This window comes from Mya arenaria, chromosome 8 (assembly GCF_026914265.1).
Source record: "Mya arenaria isolate MELC-2E11 chromosome 8, ASM2691426v1".
NCBI lineage: Eukaryota > Metazoa > Mollusca > Bivalvia > Myida > Myidae > Mya > Mya arenaria.
In genome coordinates, this window is record NC_069129.1 from 39148219 (window position 1) to 39166304 (window position 18086).

At 33.8% G+C, this 18086-nt stretch overlaps 2 protein-coding genes across 3 annotated transcripts in view; one reads left to right on the top strand and one right to left on the bottom strand.

The window, feature by feature from the left end:
• Window positions 1-4032: 4032 nt before the first annotated feature.
• LOC128243412 (EKC/KEOPS complex subunit TP53RK-like) lies at window positions 4033-8655 on the top strand. Its single transcript, XM_052961191.1, has 2 exons — window positions 4033-4484; window positions 8029-8655. The coding sequence occupies exons 1-2, from the start codon at window positions 4301-4303 to the stop codon at window positions 8514-8516; spliced, it is 672 nt and encodes a 223-aa protein (XP_052817151.1). The 5' UTR covers window positions 4033-4300; the 3' UTR covers window positions 8517-8655.
• LOC128243404 (ranBP-type and C3HC4-type zinc finger-containing protein 1-like) overlaps window positions 8514-18086 on the bottom strand; it is a 45411-nt gene continuing 35838 nt past the window's right edge. For both annotated transcript variants that reach the window (XM_052961176.1, XM_052961175.1), the window contains exons 11-16: window positions 17436-17596; window positions 13912-14023; window positions 12689-12881; window positions 12232-12362; window positions 10307-10405; window positions 8514-9704 (exon numbers count right to left, since the gene is read on the bottom strand). In XM_052961176.1, the coding sequence (XP_052817136.1) occupies window positions 9624-9704; window positions 10307-10405; window positions 12232-12362; window positions 12689-12881; window positions 13912-14023; window positions 17436-17596 (777 nt within the window). In that variant the 3' untranslated portion in view covers window positions 8514-9623. The remainder of the gene's footprint in view (window positions 9705-10306; window positions 10406-12231; window positions 12363-12688; window positions 12882-13911; window positions 14024-17435; window positions 17597-18086) is intronic.

The following is an 18086-nucleotide window of genomic DNA, read 5'->3' on the forward strand; positions in this document are numbered from 1 at the left end:
AAAGGTAAATAAATACTGGTGTTTATAATAACTTATGATTGCACAGTAATTAACATGTCGCTGTTGCTTACATTGTTATTTTAACCGAAAAAGGTTTAGATAAAAACACGAAAATAAAACCTGAACTCACTGGAAATCGAGTCCTTCAATGCTTAAAACTGAAATAAAATCTCGACGGGAGGGGACACCTTCCCCAGTACACCCCTTCCGCGGCCCCAATGTCAATTTCCTTCCTACGCGCCTGTTTACAACAACTAAATGGACATGCCTGTTGTGTCTTTGGAATTCTGAATGCTGTAGAATATAATTTTGTTTTAAGAATGGCTGTGTAAATACTAATGTCAAACTCGTTGTAAGTGAAATGAGGGAACATCTAGGCAGCTGTCTAGAAAAAAAAAATCCGTTTCATAAAGAAAATGAAAAGTCGCGATCCATTAGACTTTCAAAATAAAAACATTCTGTTTATGTGAAATACCAGAATTAGTCGATAGTTATTTGCGAAAATAGAACATGCAGGAACTGGTCGTGGCAGTGCATCTCCTGTAACAAAATCAATAGTTAAACAAAACAAAGATGTTAGAATTCCTGAAGTACTGAGTTAACTTACAAAATTGATATACATGTATTCATGCATTTCTATTTGTATTACTATTATCAAAAGTATACTTATAACCGAATTTAATAAGAAAAAAAAACACAATGTGTTTGTTATTCATTACATTAATTTTAGTACATGTGCATATATTATGTTTTTATCTTTGCCTTAATTTATTATTTGTTTTATTGATATAAAATATGAAATGAATGGTGAAATAATTATCATCAAATATCTAATGTTTTAATGAACTGTCATCTTTTGTAATCCTATTACCCCCCGCTGTCATTCACACCTTCTCGATCACTCCCGATAGCTACAATACAATTTTGAAAACAGAGACCGGAGGAGACCGGGACCGGATGAGACCGGGACCGGGAAATAGTATCGCCCCAACATCCGGTTTGCGCATTCGGTCCCTCATTCGGAACTCCGACTTCGAGTTCCGAATGACGGTCCCTAGACTTACCGAAATACGATTATTAACCGAAAGACGGATAAAATTACCGAAAGACGCATGAAAGTTACCGAAAGACGCCTTCTAATGCATTTATTTTATTGTTTTTATATTAATATTATACAAATACATTACCAAACCAAATTTTAGAGAAAAATATTAAAATATAATGATGAAATAGGCAGTTGAAATTTCAGTGTTCGAGATCGAATTCCGCGTGCCGACTCGCTAACCGAAAGACAGATAAAAGCTTCCAAAATAATCAATTATTCCAATTAATGATTACCTCACAATATTCATATAACTAAAACACACTCATAAAAATGAAAAAGTTCATGAAAATATTTACTTATTGTTCAATAGAATAAAAATATGTCAGTGAAATATTTGTCTCCCTTCGCCAACCGAAATACGATTTAACGCAGGTAAAAATAACTTATGAGTTGTTGTATTATGAAAATGATTATGAATTTGGATTCAAATAATAGCATTTACATTCTTATGGAAATGTTAGATCAATAAACAGCATTTGAAAGTATTTTGGAATATACTTGAAACATTGCCTTTGAAATAGGTCGAAAATGTCGCTAAAATCATTTTCTTTTAAACTAACTTAGATCTACTGTACAGTATAATACAGGGCTTTCAAATTTTAATTTTTGTTTATATAAAAATTGAAAAAAGAAGTTTTTAAACAGCGAAGTTCTCATCTTCATATAAATTAGCTTACTTATGGACAATAATAACCAGACCACACCAAATACACGAAATCAGGCGATGTTTAAAACAACATAATTATCACCCGGTATATGACACCCCACAAAGTAGCGGCACGTTTTTTGGGGGACAGTTTGGTATTATTGAAAGTGTGTTAATTTGGGTAAACCCTTTTCAGCTCTGTGACACGTGTTGAGTAAATACCATAATAATTACGCATTAAAGGACCGCATTACGTGTACATTTATAATTGCGGGTGATTTTCACACAAATTGACGGCTTCATTTGAAGGTTCATAAATAACAATCGCGAGTTAAAAGGTAAGTTATTGCTGTAAGTAACATAACATAACATAAGTTTTATTAGCATCAATGTTGTGGCAACATCATAGCCATACAAAAGATAACATACAATGAAAAACAGTGGTACAAGTACACAAGAACACAAACTTTTACACAGAAGAAGAGTGAACATTTAATTTCCACCTCTGTTGCAAAATGAAAAATAAACAAACTTTGATAACTTTAGCGATTTAGTTGTCATAAGATTTTCGAATTTTGTTAATGTTGGCCATCTGCAGTAAAAATTGCTTAAATACTTTTTTCGCAGTTCTCTGTGTAAGTATTAAAGAAGTCCAAATTAATAGAACTTTACACTCTGAAATCATTAATGATGGATGAGTTTCCTTGTGCTATATGTGCTGTTGACTGTAGTAGTGATTAATGCATACATTGTTCTAATTGTAGGAATTGGGTTCATGCTAAATGTTAAATTTTTATCATGTTTACTCCAGTTTAACCATATCCACAAATCGTATTTCGGTTGACGACGGGAGATAACTCTATTTGACTAAAAAAGGGAAATTCTTTTGTCAATAGTCATTATTTCTAAATATTTTTTATAATTTTTGGCTACAATGCGTATAATCATTATATATACAAGATTATTTAAAAATAAATGCATTAGAAGGCGTCTTTCGGTAACTTTCATGCGTATTTCGGTAATTTTATCCGTCTTTCGGTAAATAATCGTATTTCGGTAAGTCTAACTCGGGGACAATCGTAATAAAATTTTACTAATGCCACCTTTAACACATTAACAAATAGAGTTAGGTGAACGTTTAATTCCAATATCGATTAGATTAAAGAAAAAAGATTACCTCATGGTTTATCAATGCAGTAAACATAACAAAACAACATAAAACATAATTATTCCCATTCACATAATTACTGGTCCACACATTTTACATTTCCGGCACATGATATTTCAGGTAACCAATCGGAAAACGTAAACGAATCGGGAACAGTCATTAAACTTATTTGTCGTTCTTCCGAAATAATGTTTTGAAGATAAATTGAAGACTATCTATTCAACCATAAAAATCATTTTTAACACCCATGCAATCGCCACCCATTTGCATTTTTTAATCATTATCAAATAACAGTAAAACCCAACTGTCAACTAACTTAAAAACCGCTCCTACCACTATCTAAAATAAATTCCCATTCCATAATAGGCGGGCACTTCAGTGCGGCGCCAAAAAAGATTGTCTTAACTAAACAGTATACAGCAACACAAGTTTGTTTTTGCGCCCAGCTGTCACTGAATTTATGGACTACTTGTGTATTGTGTTGTATGTGAATTTATATCTGTGCATCAAATAAAGCAAATTTTATTTGTAAAGTATTGCATTTCAACAGTGATAATTACTAGTTACTATCACCTGCAGTGTGCCATCAAACAATTGACACTACTATGTTGTATATGTTGTTTACTTGAGAAATGGTTCATTTAGTCCTGCACCCATGTTTTATTCATACAGTATCAGTTGTAATTAGTTCTGGCTTCCATAACTTTAATGTTGATATTTATTTTTTTGATGTTTACAACACATCCAAAAAGATAATACTGTATATAACGTGTTCGCTGAAGTTATTTAGTTAAGTTGTAACATGCTCGTTTTTCACACCGTTTTAGGTAACCTATTTTGTAAACGACCACAATAGCACGTACTCTTGTAAAAAAACAAACACCTTATACAGGGTACATGTGGTATGAAGTCTCCAAAAATGGTACGAAATTTAATTGGTACGATAATGAAGTGGTACGAAGTATCGTTCATACCATTTGGGCATTGTCTTTTAGATTTTTCCAAGATGGCAGCGCCCATGGACACGGAAAATGAACATTCGGAACTCCTCGGCCATTTTTTCAAAAACAACCTCGGATGTATGCCGGTACATCTGTTGAAGTAGTCCGTATTTTTTTTAATAAAATCATTAATTAAATGTAGTGTTTAAGAGTTGTATTCATTGCTCTCAGTTTAAATTGATTGCCAGTGAAGTGTATTATTGCAAACATAATTACGATTCCCAAGAGTTAAGTCATAAATTTTAACTACTAAATAAGATTACTACGCGATCTATTTGCAGCGGACTTAAACGTACCACTTTTTAAGTGTGTAAACCGTCCATATACATCCGAGGTTGTTTTTGAAAAAATGGCCGAGGAGTTCCGAATGGGAAAATGAAATGGAAAGGGAATTCCTGAAACAAGGTGCAGAGGCAAAGGTTTATCGGGAGAATTTTTATGGAAGACCATGTATCAGCAAGCAACGTTTCTCAAAGGCTTACAGACACCAAATCCTTGACAAGTCATTGACGCTACAACGACTGAAATCTGAAATCAGAGCCATGAACAAGTGCAGAAATCTTGGTAATCCTTTTAATCTGGTGACCACTATGTTCACTTATTCCCAAAAAGTGTTGACATACACATGTATATATTTTCAAATAAATTACAGGGTGTTTTGCAACATTTTATTGAAAACATTGTACATGTTACATGTTAGTCCAAATAATTGTACGTTGACAGATTTTTTTACGATTTTTGATATGGCAAATCCTTTACGTACAAATTGTTTTGTACGAAAGTGGGTAGTTATTCCGATCTGGATTCGAGGTTAAACCATATTGCGTCTATGAAATGTCATAAAAGCAAGAAATATTACCAGATTATGTTATTTTATATTAGTTCCGTACACAAAAAATAAATATCAAACAAATAATTATGAGTTTGACGGGTTTTCTTCCTTTCATTCTGTCAAAACATAACAATATATATATATGAAAGGCACCTGCAAGGCTTCAGGGCACAATTTTAAAACAATTGGAACATTTCAGCCATGGCAGAGTTGTTACGATTGTATTTACAAGGTCTATCTCGAAGCTTGGCATAATTGTTGTCTGTGTCAGCCACTTTTCGTTTAATTGGAAAGGTTAATAATGAGTTTAAATGCATTAATTGCTTGTTTTGTGCAAAATAACTTTTCACTTACATGGTAAAATATGAATATAAAGCTTTATTATCCATTTCAACCATAAAATACTTCACTTAATACAATTTCAGTATTTTAAAACAGCCCAGGTTTTTGCACAAACCTGTTTAGACGTTAGGGATTGGAAGAGTCCCGTATAACACATCTATTATTTTAGACTAGTTACATGTATCCTGACACAACCATTCTCGACCGCCCCTTAAAAATAGGTTAAACACTTCTATTTTGCATCACTTCCGGTAAAAATAAGCTCCAATTGTTAGCCATAACAGATGAACTGTCAGAAAACTTCATTTGAAAAAGAATGGGAATGCTAGTGTTAAAAAAACTTCAGTTTTACTTGAAACAACACCAATTAGTCATTTTTAATTTATGCCAAATTAAACCCTTCATTTAGAATGATTTCACTTGTAAAATACTTCTTTAAAATCATGTTGTTTTTTTGCCAGATTTTTCAGATCTACCAGAGCCTAAAACCTATGCGCTATCGTTTTTTTAAGTATAGTGCACAGCATTAAAAGCGCATCAAAATATGGTATATTGCTTTCTAAAACTAATGAAATTTATCTACAGGTAACTATATTCAATTATAATTGGGCTCTCAGTTATCATAAAATCATACATATTGCAGCCTAGGCAGGTCATATGAGGCTCATTCAGAGTTGGGCAAGTGATATCAGGGTTCATGATGGGTGAATTTATCATTTGTACCCATGTGAAAGCCATAAAAAGGGATTATGCATTCCTTTGCCCCTTTTGTGGTGATAAGTAACTATAAAGTGACTGTATGGCAAATATGTAAACATTTAATTACTTTTTTTTTTAAATAAAATACTTTAAACAGTTAAAACAAGTTATAAAAATTAAAATAAAAAGTAGTGTGCACAAACTTTTGTTGCGAAGTATAGTTAAAGGTCATGGTCGAAAACAGGTTGTATTTAGATCAAATACAACATGTGACAGCCGCCTTTTTGGATGCACAATTTAAACAGCAGACGATTGAAACAGATTTTATTTTTTTCAAAGATGAATGATTGCTTTAAATGGTACACACAAACATTTATCTTTCAGCCGCCTACAGCCGACGGTTACACACACATATATGATATATATATATTTTTTTTAAATAAATTTAGAAGCAATCTATAGGCTTTGTTTTTAAAAGTGTTTCCTCATCGATTTTTTGAAGCAATACAGATTGGTTGCCACATTGCAAATAATTTGTGACAGGATCCACTTAGCTTAAAGTTAAATAAATTGTTTAAGGGTGCTACACCCTGTCCCTTTTTTGTAAGCACTCTTCTGCCCCAATGGAGACCAGCATGTGCACCCTTTTGCCTTTGTAGAATTTAAATGCTTTTAAAGATAATCAAATATTTGAGTTTCGTTTATAGAAACATACAAACTTAATATATTTTCCAAAAAATATCAAAAGTAACCTTATACTTATAAAGCATAAATTCTATTTAATAATTCGTGGGGAAAATTGTGTTAATATAAAAGTTTAATAATTTCATTTCTTTTAGAACAAGATCGGTGACACATACAACCAATTAAACTGAATAGTTGTCGCATTTTATTCTGCCTAACAACGCATCACATGACCTATTTATTATCACAGGACTTTGATCGGCTGCACCTGTCATCGTTTACAATACAGTATACATGGATGTAGGTTTACCGCATATGCATGATGTCAGCATCCGGAGTAGGTGCTCTACATGTATAACGGTGCCAATGGAATGCTTTTCATTGGAACAAATTGCTTTTTTTTTTAGTTTCAAGTTCAAGTAAGCATTGTTCATGTCCCAGTATTGGATAAAATACCCAAGAAAAGACCCCTGCTCATCTATTAGGGCATACATGTTTAACAGGACATGGTATGGTTTTCCAGTTCTTCAAAGCCAGCAACAATAGGCTTATTTTACCTTTAGCTCCCTTTTTAAAATGTGGCACAAACCCTAATTATGATATACATTTTTTATCTTGGCTAAATTAATGTTTTTATCATATCTGCAAACCGTCCAGTGGTCAAACCTTTGATCCCTGCTTGCACGTCACTACTGGCCTGCACAGCATATTTTAATCAGAATCTTTCGTGTTCAAATCGTTAGGTTCTTTGACATCATGACTGTCTGTATTCTTAAAATGGACCATATAAAACAATTGTGGTCCTCTCAACACATCACAATATTCAATCCCACTTATGCACAGGAGTGCTGTATGGCCCATATTTAAGGCTAGAAGAAGTTATGCAGCAAGTCAAAGGACAGATACTTTGAACCCCTGCTTGCCAGTCAGATGCAATAGTCACTAGGCCTACAGGCCTGTATACGATGTTGCATACCGAGACTGACCTCTGCCGTTATCACCATCCTCCATGATGTGTGTGTATACAGTGTCTTTTTTTCAAGTTCAATAAAAGAAAAGTCATTTTTTACTCGAGTATCACTTATAAATTGATGTTACTGTAGGATGACTAAATTGAATTTTACAAATTAAACCCAGTAAAATTGTCCCAGTCACGAAGTAAACTTTTCATGTTAATATGGCAGCCATGCTAGATGATACCACTGTAGAATGAAATAAGCAAATTACCCCCTTCTAACATCAAGTCCTGGAATCTGCAGATTTCAGATACAAGGCTTTTTAAGGGTTTTAAATAAAAATTTGAATAACATGTAATTATGTCTCAAGGTGTAAATACCATTTTCACACTAAACACTGTACATTTACTTATCTTTCCTGTGCAAGAAACTACCAAAAAATGTATCACAAAAGAAGATAAAAAAAACAAGTCAATTGTCTGCTAGCTTTACCAAAATTAGGGTCAGGCGCAAAAAGAAATGAGTAGGTTGGGAACTGGAAACAAACAGTGTTTTGTTACTCTGATACGTAATTTCTGTTGCTTATCTTTTGCAGGAATAACAGTTCCTGTTTTGTACTTTGTCGACCCTCAGACAAGCACTTTCTATATGGAGGAAATAACTAACTCTCAGACAGTGCGGGACTATATTGTGGATTTACAGAAAAATGACCCGGAACTAGCTATTAAAAAATTAACTCCCCTTGCTGGAAAGCTTGGAAGCATTCTTGGCAAAATGCATAGCGGTAAAATAATACATGGGGACTTGACAACCTCCAACATGCTACTTAGAGGTGACCCAGAAAACTTGGACATTGTAATGATTGACTTTGGACTCAGTTTTGCAGAGGGTCTCCCAGAAGATAAAGGAGTGGATTTGTATGTGTTTGAGAGGGCCCTTCTCAGTACACATCCAAACACTGAGGACCTGTTCACAGAAGTTATGGAAGCATACAAGAAAGCTAATGTCAAAGAGGCCAATGATGTCATAAGTAAACTGGATGAGGTCAGAATGAGGGGAAGGAAAAGAACTATGGTCGGATAGTGTACTAAAGAGTATATTTCATATTAACTTAAGTATATAATACTGTACACATGTTTAATTCTTTATGCTGCGCAAACTTGTCTGATTAACAAACACTGTGTATATTTTCTAAATGATAATAAAAAGGCAGCCAGCTATATTCAGTGCTTGACTTTGTTACCCAGTTAAATGACATTCTTATTCAAAGTCAATGCATACACATGCATAACAAACATAATTTTGAGTGATAAACCTTTAACTACTTACTAAATGATGCATTTATGGAAAACATAAATTGCCGACAACAAGACAGTAACCATGTATTTAATAGCTGAAAACGTAAAAATATTAAATGATAGGTGAGTGCTAAAAGATTTACCGTGATCTACTATTGTTTCATAAGGTAGAAATTCCGTGTTTTCGGCACCTTTCAAATGAAACTTGGTATACATGTTACCAAAGACAATATATGCACTTTTTCAGTGATGCCCATAATTTTGGCTGTAACAACTGTCGAGTTATGCCCCTTTTACAACTGTAAAATAACAGGCAAGCTTACGCTGTGGCGCTTTTATTTTTAAATGCCAGCATGGGACTAATAGCAGAGTGTTTTCATACACAAAATGAAAAATGTAACCCCAAAATTATTGCTTTCATTATTTAACTATTGCAATATCATAACCTGGAAATGTAAAAAAAATTGGAACTGCATATTAAACATCAACTTTTGAATTGTCAGTATGACAAATAAATACTTTTACTAGATATTTACAGTCTAAAAAATGTTTTATAAAACTAGAACCTCATCACTTCTAACAATAACAAAAATATACGTACAATCACAGAGAATAAGAAAGAATGAATTGACCGTGTCGTAAATCATCACAAAATACCAAATATACCATACATATTTACATAAACAGGATAAATTAAATATATAAAACTAATCCAGTTGTGTCCATTTATATCAACAACACATTGGTATCTATTCGCAAACATCATCAGAGTTAACATGAACTGTTTCTGGATCAATATCATGAAAAGTCTATATTAATGACATGATCATCATGATTGTAAAATATATTTGGGACAATTGTAAAAGATATTTGGGACTATCATGCATCTCTGTCAGTGGCAGTTGTTACAGTTAGGATGACACATTACACCATTCACTCGACACTTGCAGCCTCCTGATATGTCACCATTACCCTGAAAATGCAAGAAGTAAGCTTCTGAATAAATAATGTAAAGTGTAGTAGAAAAAACTGAAATGAATGCTTTTACTGGTTGTTTGATGGACAATTGGTGACTGGTAAATTACATGTGCAAATTGCAGCGAATAGCTTAATGAATCAATTTTATTATAATTTGAATTCACATTCTATGGAAAATTGAGCATATCACCAGTCAATGAAACTAGACTTTTAGATAAACAAGCCCAAACACTAGTGCTTGGCATCAAACAAATTCAAGAAGCCCTTCTATATAAAATCCAGAAACTGAACAAGCCCGGAATGCATTTTACAGGTGGAGGGTTTGCTGGTTTGTGCTTATTTCGACCACTGGATCAGACCCTGGATAAGAGGCCTGAGAAGGTCTTGGGTTCATTCTCCAGTTAGATATTTCATCATCTTTTCTATCATCAATGCAGTCAGTTAATAAATGTAACATATTTTCAGACCTAACTACCTACATAATTAACAGGCTTTAGAAATAGATGTATTAGGTTGAAAATATAGAACAAGCCCAACAGATTCTTTACCAGGGTCATACTTGCCACCCATGTCACGCATTTGCAAGTATGTACGTACCATGGGTCCCCATCTGGCCTGCTTTGTGACCCAGCAGATCTCTGTTTTACAGATGGAACACATAATCCAATCACAGCCCTCCTTCTTCATCACTATCACCTGTTCAGAAAAAAAAATAAACATAATGTATTAAGGATTGACAAAAGTTCTGTTTAACATGTACTGTGAAATCATAAATATCCATGGAACTTTAATTTTCGCGAAGTTGGCTTATTCAAAATCCAAACAATTTTTTATGAGGTTATATAGAATATACATGGTCACAGTATACAATTTGTAAGTACCTAAATCATAGTTTATATTATTATTAATGTTTTATATTATATATTCTTTATTGTGCTTCTCTTTCTGTATCTGGCTACTTGTATCTTCTATGATTGTCTTTTCTAAATCAGACACCTTGACTGTGTTTTCAAAGTTTGCAAAAACACTTAATTGACATTCAATGGCTTCACTATTTTATATTTTTGATGCATATTGTCCCATTGTAGTAAGTGTCATAAACTGCTTGATGTAGATGAAACATAGCACCAGGTCGGCACAGGATCTTGCAGATGTTTTAGGATCACAGATTTGATTATTTGTTGCTTTTTTCTCCAAAAAAATGAAAATCCACTAATTTTAGTACCCACAAAATTGTCTTTTTTCGGAAAACCATGAAATTTCAAGCCCACATATATTGATTTCACAATATCTTAGCCGGGTTATAGAATGGGGAAACCAGGTAGGCGGGTGTTGTTGACAATTTATTTTTTCGTGTCATTTATACAAAAGTTTGAATTATTGTCTTCATGAAACATGTTCAGTCTAGTTTTCAACTTGATATTTAAGACCAACTGGTCAAAAACTAGGTCACTAACTCAAACAATTCAAGTTTCTTACTGCTTTCACATATTCATCATACTCAAGGACCGTGCATGGCGGTGCACAGATTTTTGTTTTACAAATTTTGGTTGCATTGATCCACTAATACAAGAATCAAATTTGGGGTTCAAAAGGACCATAATCATACAAATATGTTCATGAACATTTTTAGTTTTACAATGAAGGAACTGTGCAATTGTATATCAAACAATTAAAAAAGATGATAAATTTTCAAAATATTCAAGATTGCTGCCAAATGTATTAAAATGTTAAATTTATAGTGAATTTTCTATTTGTTTTGATGGTTTGTCAAAAATTAAAGGTCCTACTGACTCCAGTTTAATCTTCTGCGACAATTTTTTTTAAGAGACCAAACAATACATGATCAACTATACTATATATATTTCGATCAATCACACTACCTGCAAGGCTGTACAAATGGCTATGCTTGTACTTGTTCCTTCTAAGATAATGCCTGAATCATTAAGCTGTCAGAAGCATGTCATATCATGCAATTAGTCCAATATGTTACTGCTATGACAATGCTGTGGTAAACCAAGCAGGCAATGTCATATACCATAATATATATATATATATATATATATATATATATATATATATATATATATATATATATATATATATATATATATATATTGTAATGTGTCACGTATTGTTGGACTAAGTCAAGATATTTGTCATAATAGATCCCACCGTAGCCAAAGCGATGAACATCTTATAAAACAGTGCTTACTGCGTAGCAATATGTCAGTTATTCATTTTTATATTTAAAAAATATATACACACAATATACAGTCTTAACTATGAATGCATGTGACAATCTTGTTTTGTTTAATTAATGCCAAGTTTGTGTCAAGGTTAACATATTTACATGATGATAACTTTACCAAGGCAATGAGTATCCCAGACATTTTCTATATCTATAAAGATATCAATCATCCGTTCACAAAGACATGTAGTAGACCTGGTTTGAGTGATTCAACTGATTACCTAAGTATGAGCCATATGGCATATACAGTGTGTGTGATGTTGGAAGTTACCTTGCACTGCGGGCAGTTCATGGCTTCTCCGTCATCAAGCATCTTCTTGATCATGATCTTAGTCTGGCTTGCCGCTTTGTCGTTGGTTGATCTGGCGTTAAGATCGTCCTGGTACTGCTTACAGTTCATCCCTAGATAGGAAGAGACGTGTTTTATTATTATGTTCCATGTTTCATAATAGCAATATCATTTAAAAAAAATTAACGTTTCTATGCTAACATGAACGTTTTTCATGTCCAAGCCGTTGTAAGCAACACCAAGGCTCTAACAATAGTTTCATTTTTCTATAGGCTAAGAATGTAACTTTCATGATAGTCTTCTATGCATATATTGTAGTTACAAATATGCGTTCAGTCTTTTGCACTGTTCCCTCCACACAGTTTTTTTATATTCATTTTATTTAATTTAAAATCAGAAAACACTTGATGAGTTATCATCAAACACAAGATCTACATACCTGTGTGTATAGCTTTACACGTAAGGCAGTTCTCTATGCCGCAGACCTGACACACGAAGAAATTTACAAGGTCCTCGTAGATGCACCATCCGGGGCAGTCCATTGTCTTGCAGTGGAAGCTGTTATTTGCCTGACTCTCTGCTGTTGATAGGCTTCTTGCTAGATATTTCCCGTACAGCTCCGCATTTACAAGCTGGGGAGGTAATCAATAAAAACAGTTCAAAGCCAATAGGCAGTGTTTATCAAAACTACAGTTTGCAAACCTAGTTGTTTTGTTTTCAGGCTAGGCCTGCACTAATGTGTAGATAACAATTCATTTTGTTATGTTTTTATCCCCCATCTTGAAAAGGCGAGGGGATATAGTAATGGTAGGCGCGATTCCGCGCGTCTGCGTTCGTCCGTCCCACATTCATTTCATAATGTAATCATAAAGTAATGCAGCGCATATTGTCGGGCTTTCCCGATTTGACCATTTTTGAAAGAGTTATTGCCCTTTGTTTATTTTACATTTAAAATTGGTTTCTTCGCAATGACGCAGCACATATTGTCAGGCTTTTGCGCTTTGACCTTTTTGAAAGAGTTATTGCCCTTTGTTTATTTTACATTTAAAATTGTCTACGGGCTTTCATGAAGGGATTCTTTTAGGAAGAGTTGTTGCCCTTCCTTAATTTTACACATTTCTTATGTTCCTGAGAAACTACCCTTACCATTGATTGGCTTTCATTACAAAAAATGCCCCCATGAGGCGGGGGATATAGCTGTCTATGACAGCTCTTGTTCATAATAACATTGGTGAAAAACATATTAAATAATTATATTGTGTTTAAGATTTATAACTTATAACTTATGTGTGATTCAAAGGTGGATTCTAGAATTTCGCTTTCGGTCTAGCCTTCGCCTAATAATTTGCATCTGAACTATGTTCTGTGTATCACTGTATGTGTGTGTATATATGTGTGTATATAAGTATCAATGTATCGTACTCTGTATTTCAAGTGTAATGTTCTTTTCTCTTTATTTATTGGAGGAAAACAAATATCTATCTATCTAAGCTGTTTTATTTCATGAGATTCATAAATAAAGTTAAAATGAGTTATGGCCATTGTTAGTATGTTTGTACCACCAGGATGATGACACCAAAGCTATGAACATATACAACACTTATTTCTTTTTGAAAATCCCCCAAGATCAACTAAAAGGGGGTAAGAAACACAGCAGCATACCCCTTTCACCTCCCTGTCCTGCAGCACGCCATTACAAGTGTAGTTCTCGTCTTGGAACGGGCACTTTAAAACCGGCTCCTCGTTGTATTTGACAGCATCACGTAGACAATCCCTGCAAAAATAGTGTGCTAGTTAGCAATTATACTATTATAGACTTTTATTTACAGCAAAGGAAGAAAGGACATTATAAATAGTGGGTAATACATATGAGTGGTCATTTATTACGGAATTAATTAATCAAGTTTTCTTTTTTTGATAAAAACATGACTAGGCTATTTTTTTTATCAATTTCAGAAAACTATTAAATTTGGTATTGAATGCCCACTAATGTGATATTCCATTTATATCGTAATTAGTAAAGAACTAATTAAAAAAATATAATGACTTCAGTTCATGACCCCATCATTTATGAATTGATAAAACTTTCCAAAGTTTATTGAAAGTGCACATTTTTTACCAGTGATTGAAACAGCTCTGTTACAACTATCTTTGGGACCCCAAGGCACATTTTACCATATTGGTGAGTGTTTTCTTTGTTTTCATTTGTGTATTAATGTTAATATCAGAACTGAAACCACCAGCTAGCAGGCAGGTGACAACGGTATTTCCATATTAGCACACTTATAATTGCATTGTACCGGTATGCCTGACAATATGGCACAATCGTGACAAATTTATACACCCAGACTTCATTGTGTATAATTTCAATAACTTAAATATGATGTAAAAAACAAATGTCCCCAACCAAATGAAATAAAGTATCTCCTTCATAATATTGACTGAGGATATGAATTGAACAATGGGCAATAACTAACAAGAGCTGTCACAGAGACAGCGCAACGACTATTCCTCCGCTTTTCAGTGTAAGGATTGAAAAGTTTTGGCGAAACATGCATGGATCACTGTTAGATTAGATTTCAATGCAATACATGATGTGCTGAGATATTAACATAAATGTGGTTACATGCAAAATTTTAACCAGAATTTTTAAGTGTAATAATAAAGGGCCATTATTTGCAAAATACAGTTATTTAACTTAGTGATTCAATTAAGTTGGGTGGTTGAATACCATTGTATAAAGTCTCAATGCAATACAACAAGTAGTTGCTGAGATATTATCCTATATGTGCTAACATGCAAGACCTTAACCAGAATATTTAAGTCGCATAATAAAGGGGCAAAAATTATATAATATTAAAGATAGTTATCTTACTTGATTAAATAAGGTTATATGGTTGGGAGCCTGTGTGTAAAGTTTCAATGCAATACATGATGTATTCGCTGAGGTATTGACTTAAAACTGGTTACATGCAAAACCCAGGGCTTTTCTGCCCGTTTTGGGAATTAGACCCTGGACATTTTTGGAAATTTTGCGTCGTGAAAATGCCGAAATTGGGAAATTTTACAGTTTAAAGAAAAGGCTGTCTAGTCTCCTGTGAATTAAGAAATGATTTAATATTAGTTTATTTTCTCTTTAAAAAACCCCAAAATATCAATCCTTGGGAGTGTAAATATCTATTGCAATAAATCATGACAGATAATATTTCATACTGATCTCTGAATGTGATGAAAATAAATGATTTCCGAGTTCAATTATCAAAAAAACTTTACATCACATAATTTATTAGGATGTTGAAAATCAACCAGTACAGGTAAAAAGGCTTTCTTAAAAAAAAAAAAAATATATTTTTATTTTTTTTGTTGATTGGGATTTTTTTCTGAAGATTGGGAAAAATATCTTATATTTTGCTTTGGGAATGGGTCCGATAGTCGGACCCGTGAGTACTATAGAAAAAGCCCTGAAACCTTAACAAGAATTTCTAAGTTGAATAATAAAGGGCAATTATTTGCATAAAATGCAAACTAGAGTTACCTTACTTGGTTAATTAAGTAGGCTGGATGGTTGAGTACCATTGTATCGAGACTCAATACAATACCTCAAGTAGTTGCTGAGATATTAACTAATGTGTGCTTGCACTCAATACCTTAACCAAAATTTCTAAGTCGAATAATAAAGGGCAATTATTTGCATTAAATGCAAACTAGAGTTATTTAACTTGGTTAATTAAGTAGGTTGGATGGTTGAGTACCATTGTATCAAGTCTCAATGCAATACCTCAAGCAGTTGCTGAGATATTAACCTACGTGTGCTTGCACGAAAAACCTTAACCAGAATTTCTAAGTCAAATAATAAAGGGCAATTATTTGCATTAAATGCAAACTAGAGTTATCTAACTTGGTTAATTAAGTAGGTTGGATGGTTGAGTATCATTGTATCAAGTCTCAATGCAATACCTCAAGTAGTTGCTGAGATATTTACCTATGTGTGCTTGCAAGCAAAACCTTAACCAGAATTTCTAAGTCAAATAATAAAGGCCTATTATTTGCATTTAATGCAAACTATAGTTATCTAACTTGGTTAATTAAGTAGGTTGGATGGTTGAGTACCATCGTATAAAGTCTCAATGCAATACCTCAAGTAGTTGCTGAGATATTTACCTATGTGTGCTTGCAAGCAAAACCTTAACCAAAGGGTGACGCCGACGCTTGGGTGAGTAGTATGTCAAAACCTCAAAGACGTAAAGAGTAATAGTCGGGACAAAATGAAGTATGATAATAAACAAAGGGCAATAACTGCAGCAAGAGTTATAGTTCCTCTGCGTGAGTACGAAGCCAATACCTCAAAGCTGCTTGGGAGTTATGCTCTGGACAAAAAAGCTTGAAACACACGCTGGCGCAAAGGCACATGCACAATTTCTATTTCTTGCATACCAGACGTGTGATTCAGGTCATGTGACCAGTGCTGAGAAACCCGTCTTACAACCTCCATGTAAGATGAGTCACGCGCAACAACGCGTCACTTAATTTTTATTGTATGGTTTATGAAAACTGTAATATGTCATTTCAATAAAGCGCAATCAAGTATACATGTTTGCAAGACTTTTAATTAAAATTGAACATAAATAATCGTTAAAAAACGCTATTTTTTTATTCAAAATTACTGTGCTCTATGACGTCGGTAAACAACGTTGCAAGCGCTTTTTGGTGTAATTGTACAAAAGTTCGTTTTCAACGTCATTTTTCCACAAATTGATAAATTGAGATATGCTAGAATAAATATCAATCATGTTTTTCTGGTCCGGATCAAAAAATCCGACCCTCGGGCATGCGTGGCCGGTAACTCGGCAAGCCTTGTTACCGGCTTACGCACGTGCCCTCGGGTCAGATTTTTCTATCCGTAACAAAACACATGATAGATACTCATAATCCTCTTAGTATTTCAGCCAGGGAGAATGTAAATTCAATAGAGGTGCAATGTATGGTCATAGGTACCGGGTAGTTTAAGGTAGTTATCTCTTTTTTTTGTACAAAACATTATTTATGCCAAATGCTGAAAACTGCAATAACTGAGACCCGTTTCTGGTTGATGCAGTTCAACTATTACTGACTGCATGAAACCAGGCATAATAGTGTAATAAAGTTTAACCACAATAAGCAACCAAAACAAGTAATGTTACACTTACTTGCAGAATGAGTGAAGGCACTCTCTGAGAACCACTCCATCTCCGCGTGGAATATCCTCGAAGCAAATTGGGCATGTGAACTCATGCATGTTGGAGATGACATTGTCTGTGTCCGCGGCCTGGAGCTGCTGGAAGTTCTGGTTACGCTCCTCCATCTGGGCCTTAGTATGTGAGGAACACAAGTTTAGAGGCTTGTTCCCAATACATAAAGTCAGACATAATAAAAACAAGCGCTGTCACAGGAATGTGACCAACGCATCTCAAAACCTCGTTGGACAGATAGCCATTAGTATTTGGGCTTATAAGGACAGAGACCCTAAAAGAACACATTTTCATGATAACCTTCCAACCTTGCAGTTTGGAAATATAGGGCCGAATGCTCAGAACTTTGATAAATTTAAAAATGTGATTAAAGACATCATTGTAAACTTTTTAATGTGAAATATTTCATGATATGCTCACATATTTAAATATAAACAAGTACGGCTGAAACAGTTGTCTCTAATCTTTTTAGAAATACAGCAGATCACATGAGTATCCATTAAACTGTCAGAGCTGTAATGCTTTAAAAGTTAACAACAATGACATTAACAAAGTCGTTAATTTAACAAAGTTCTGAAAAATTGGCTTATTGATCTCTAAAATTTTAAA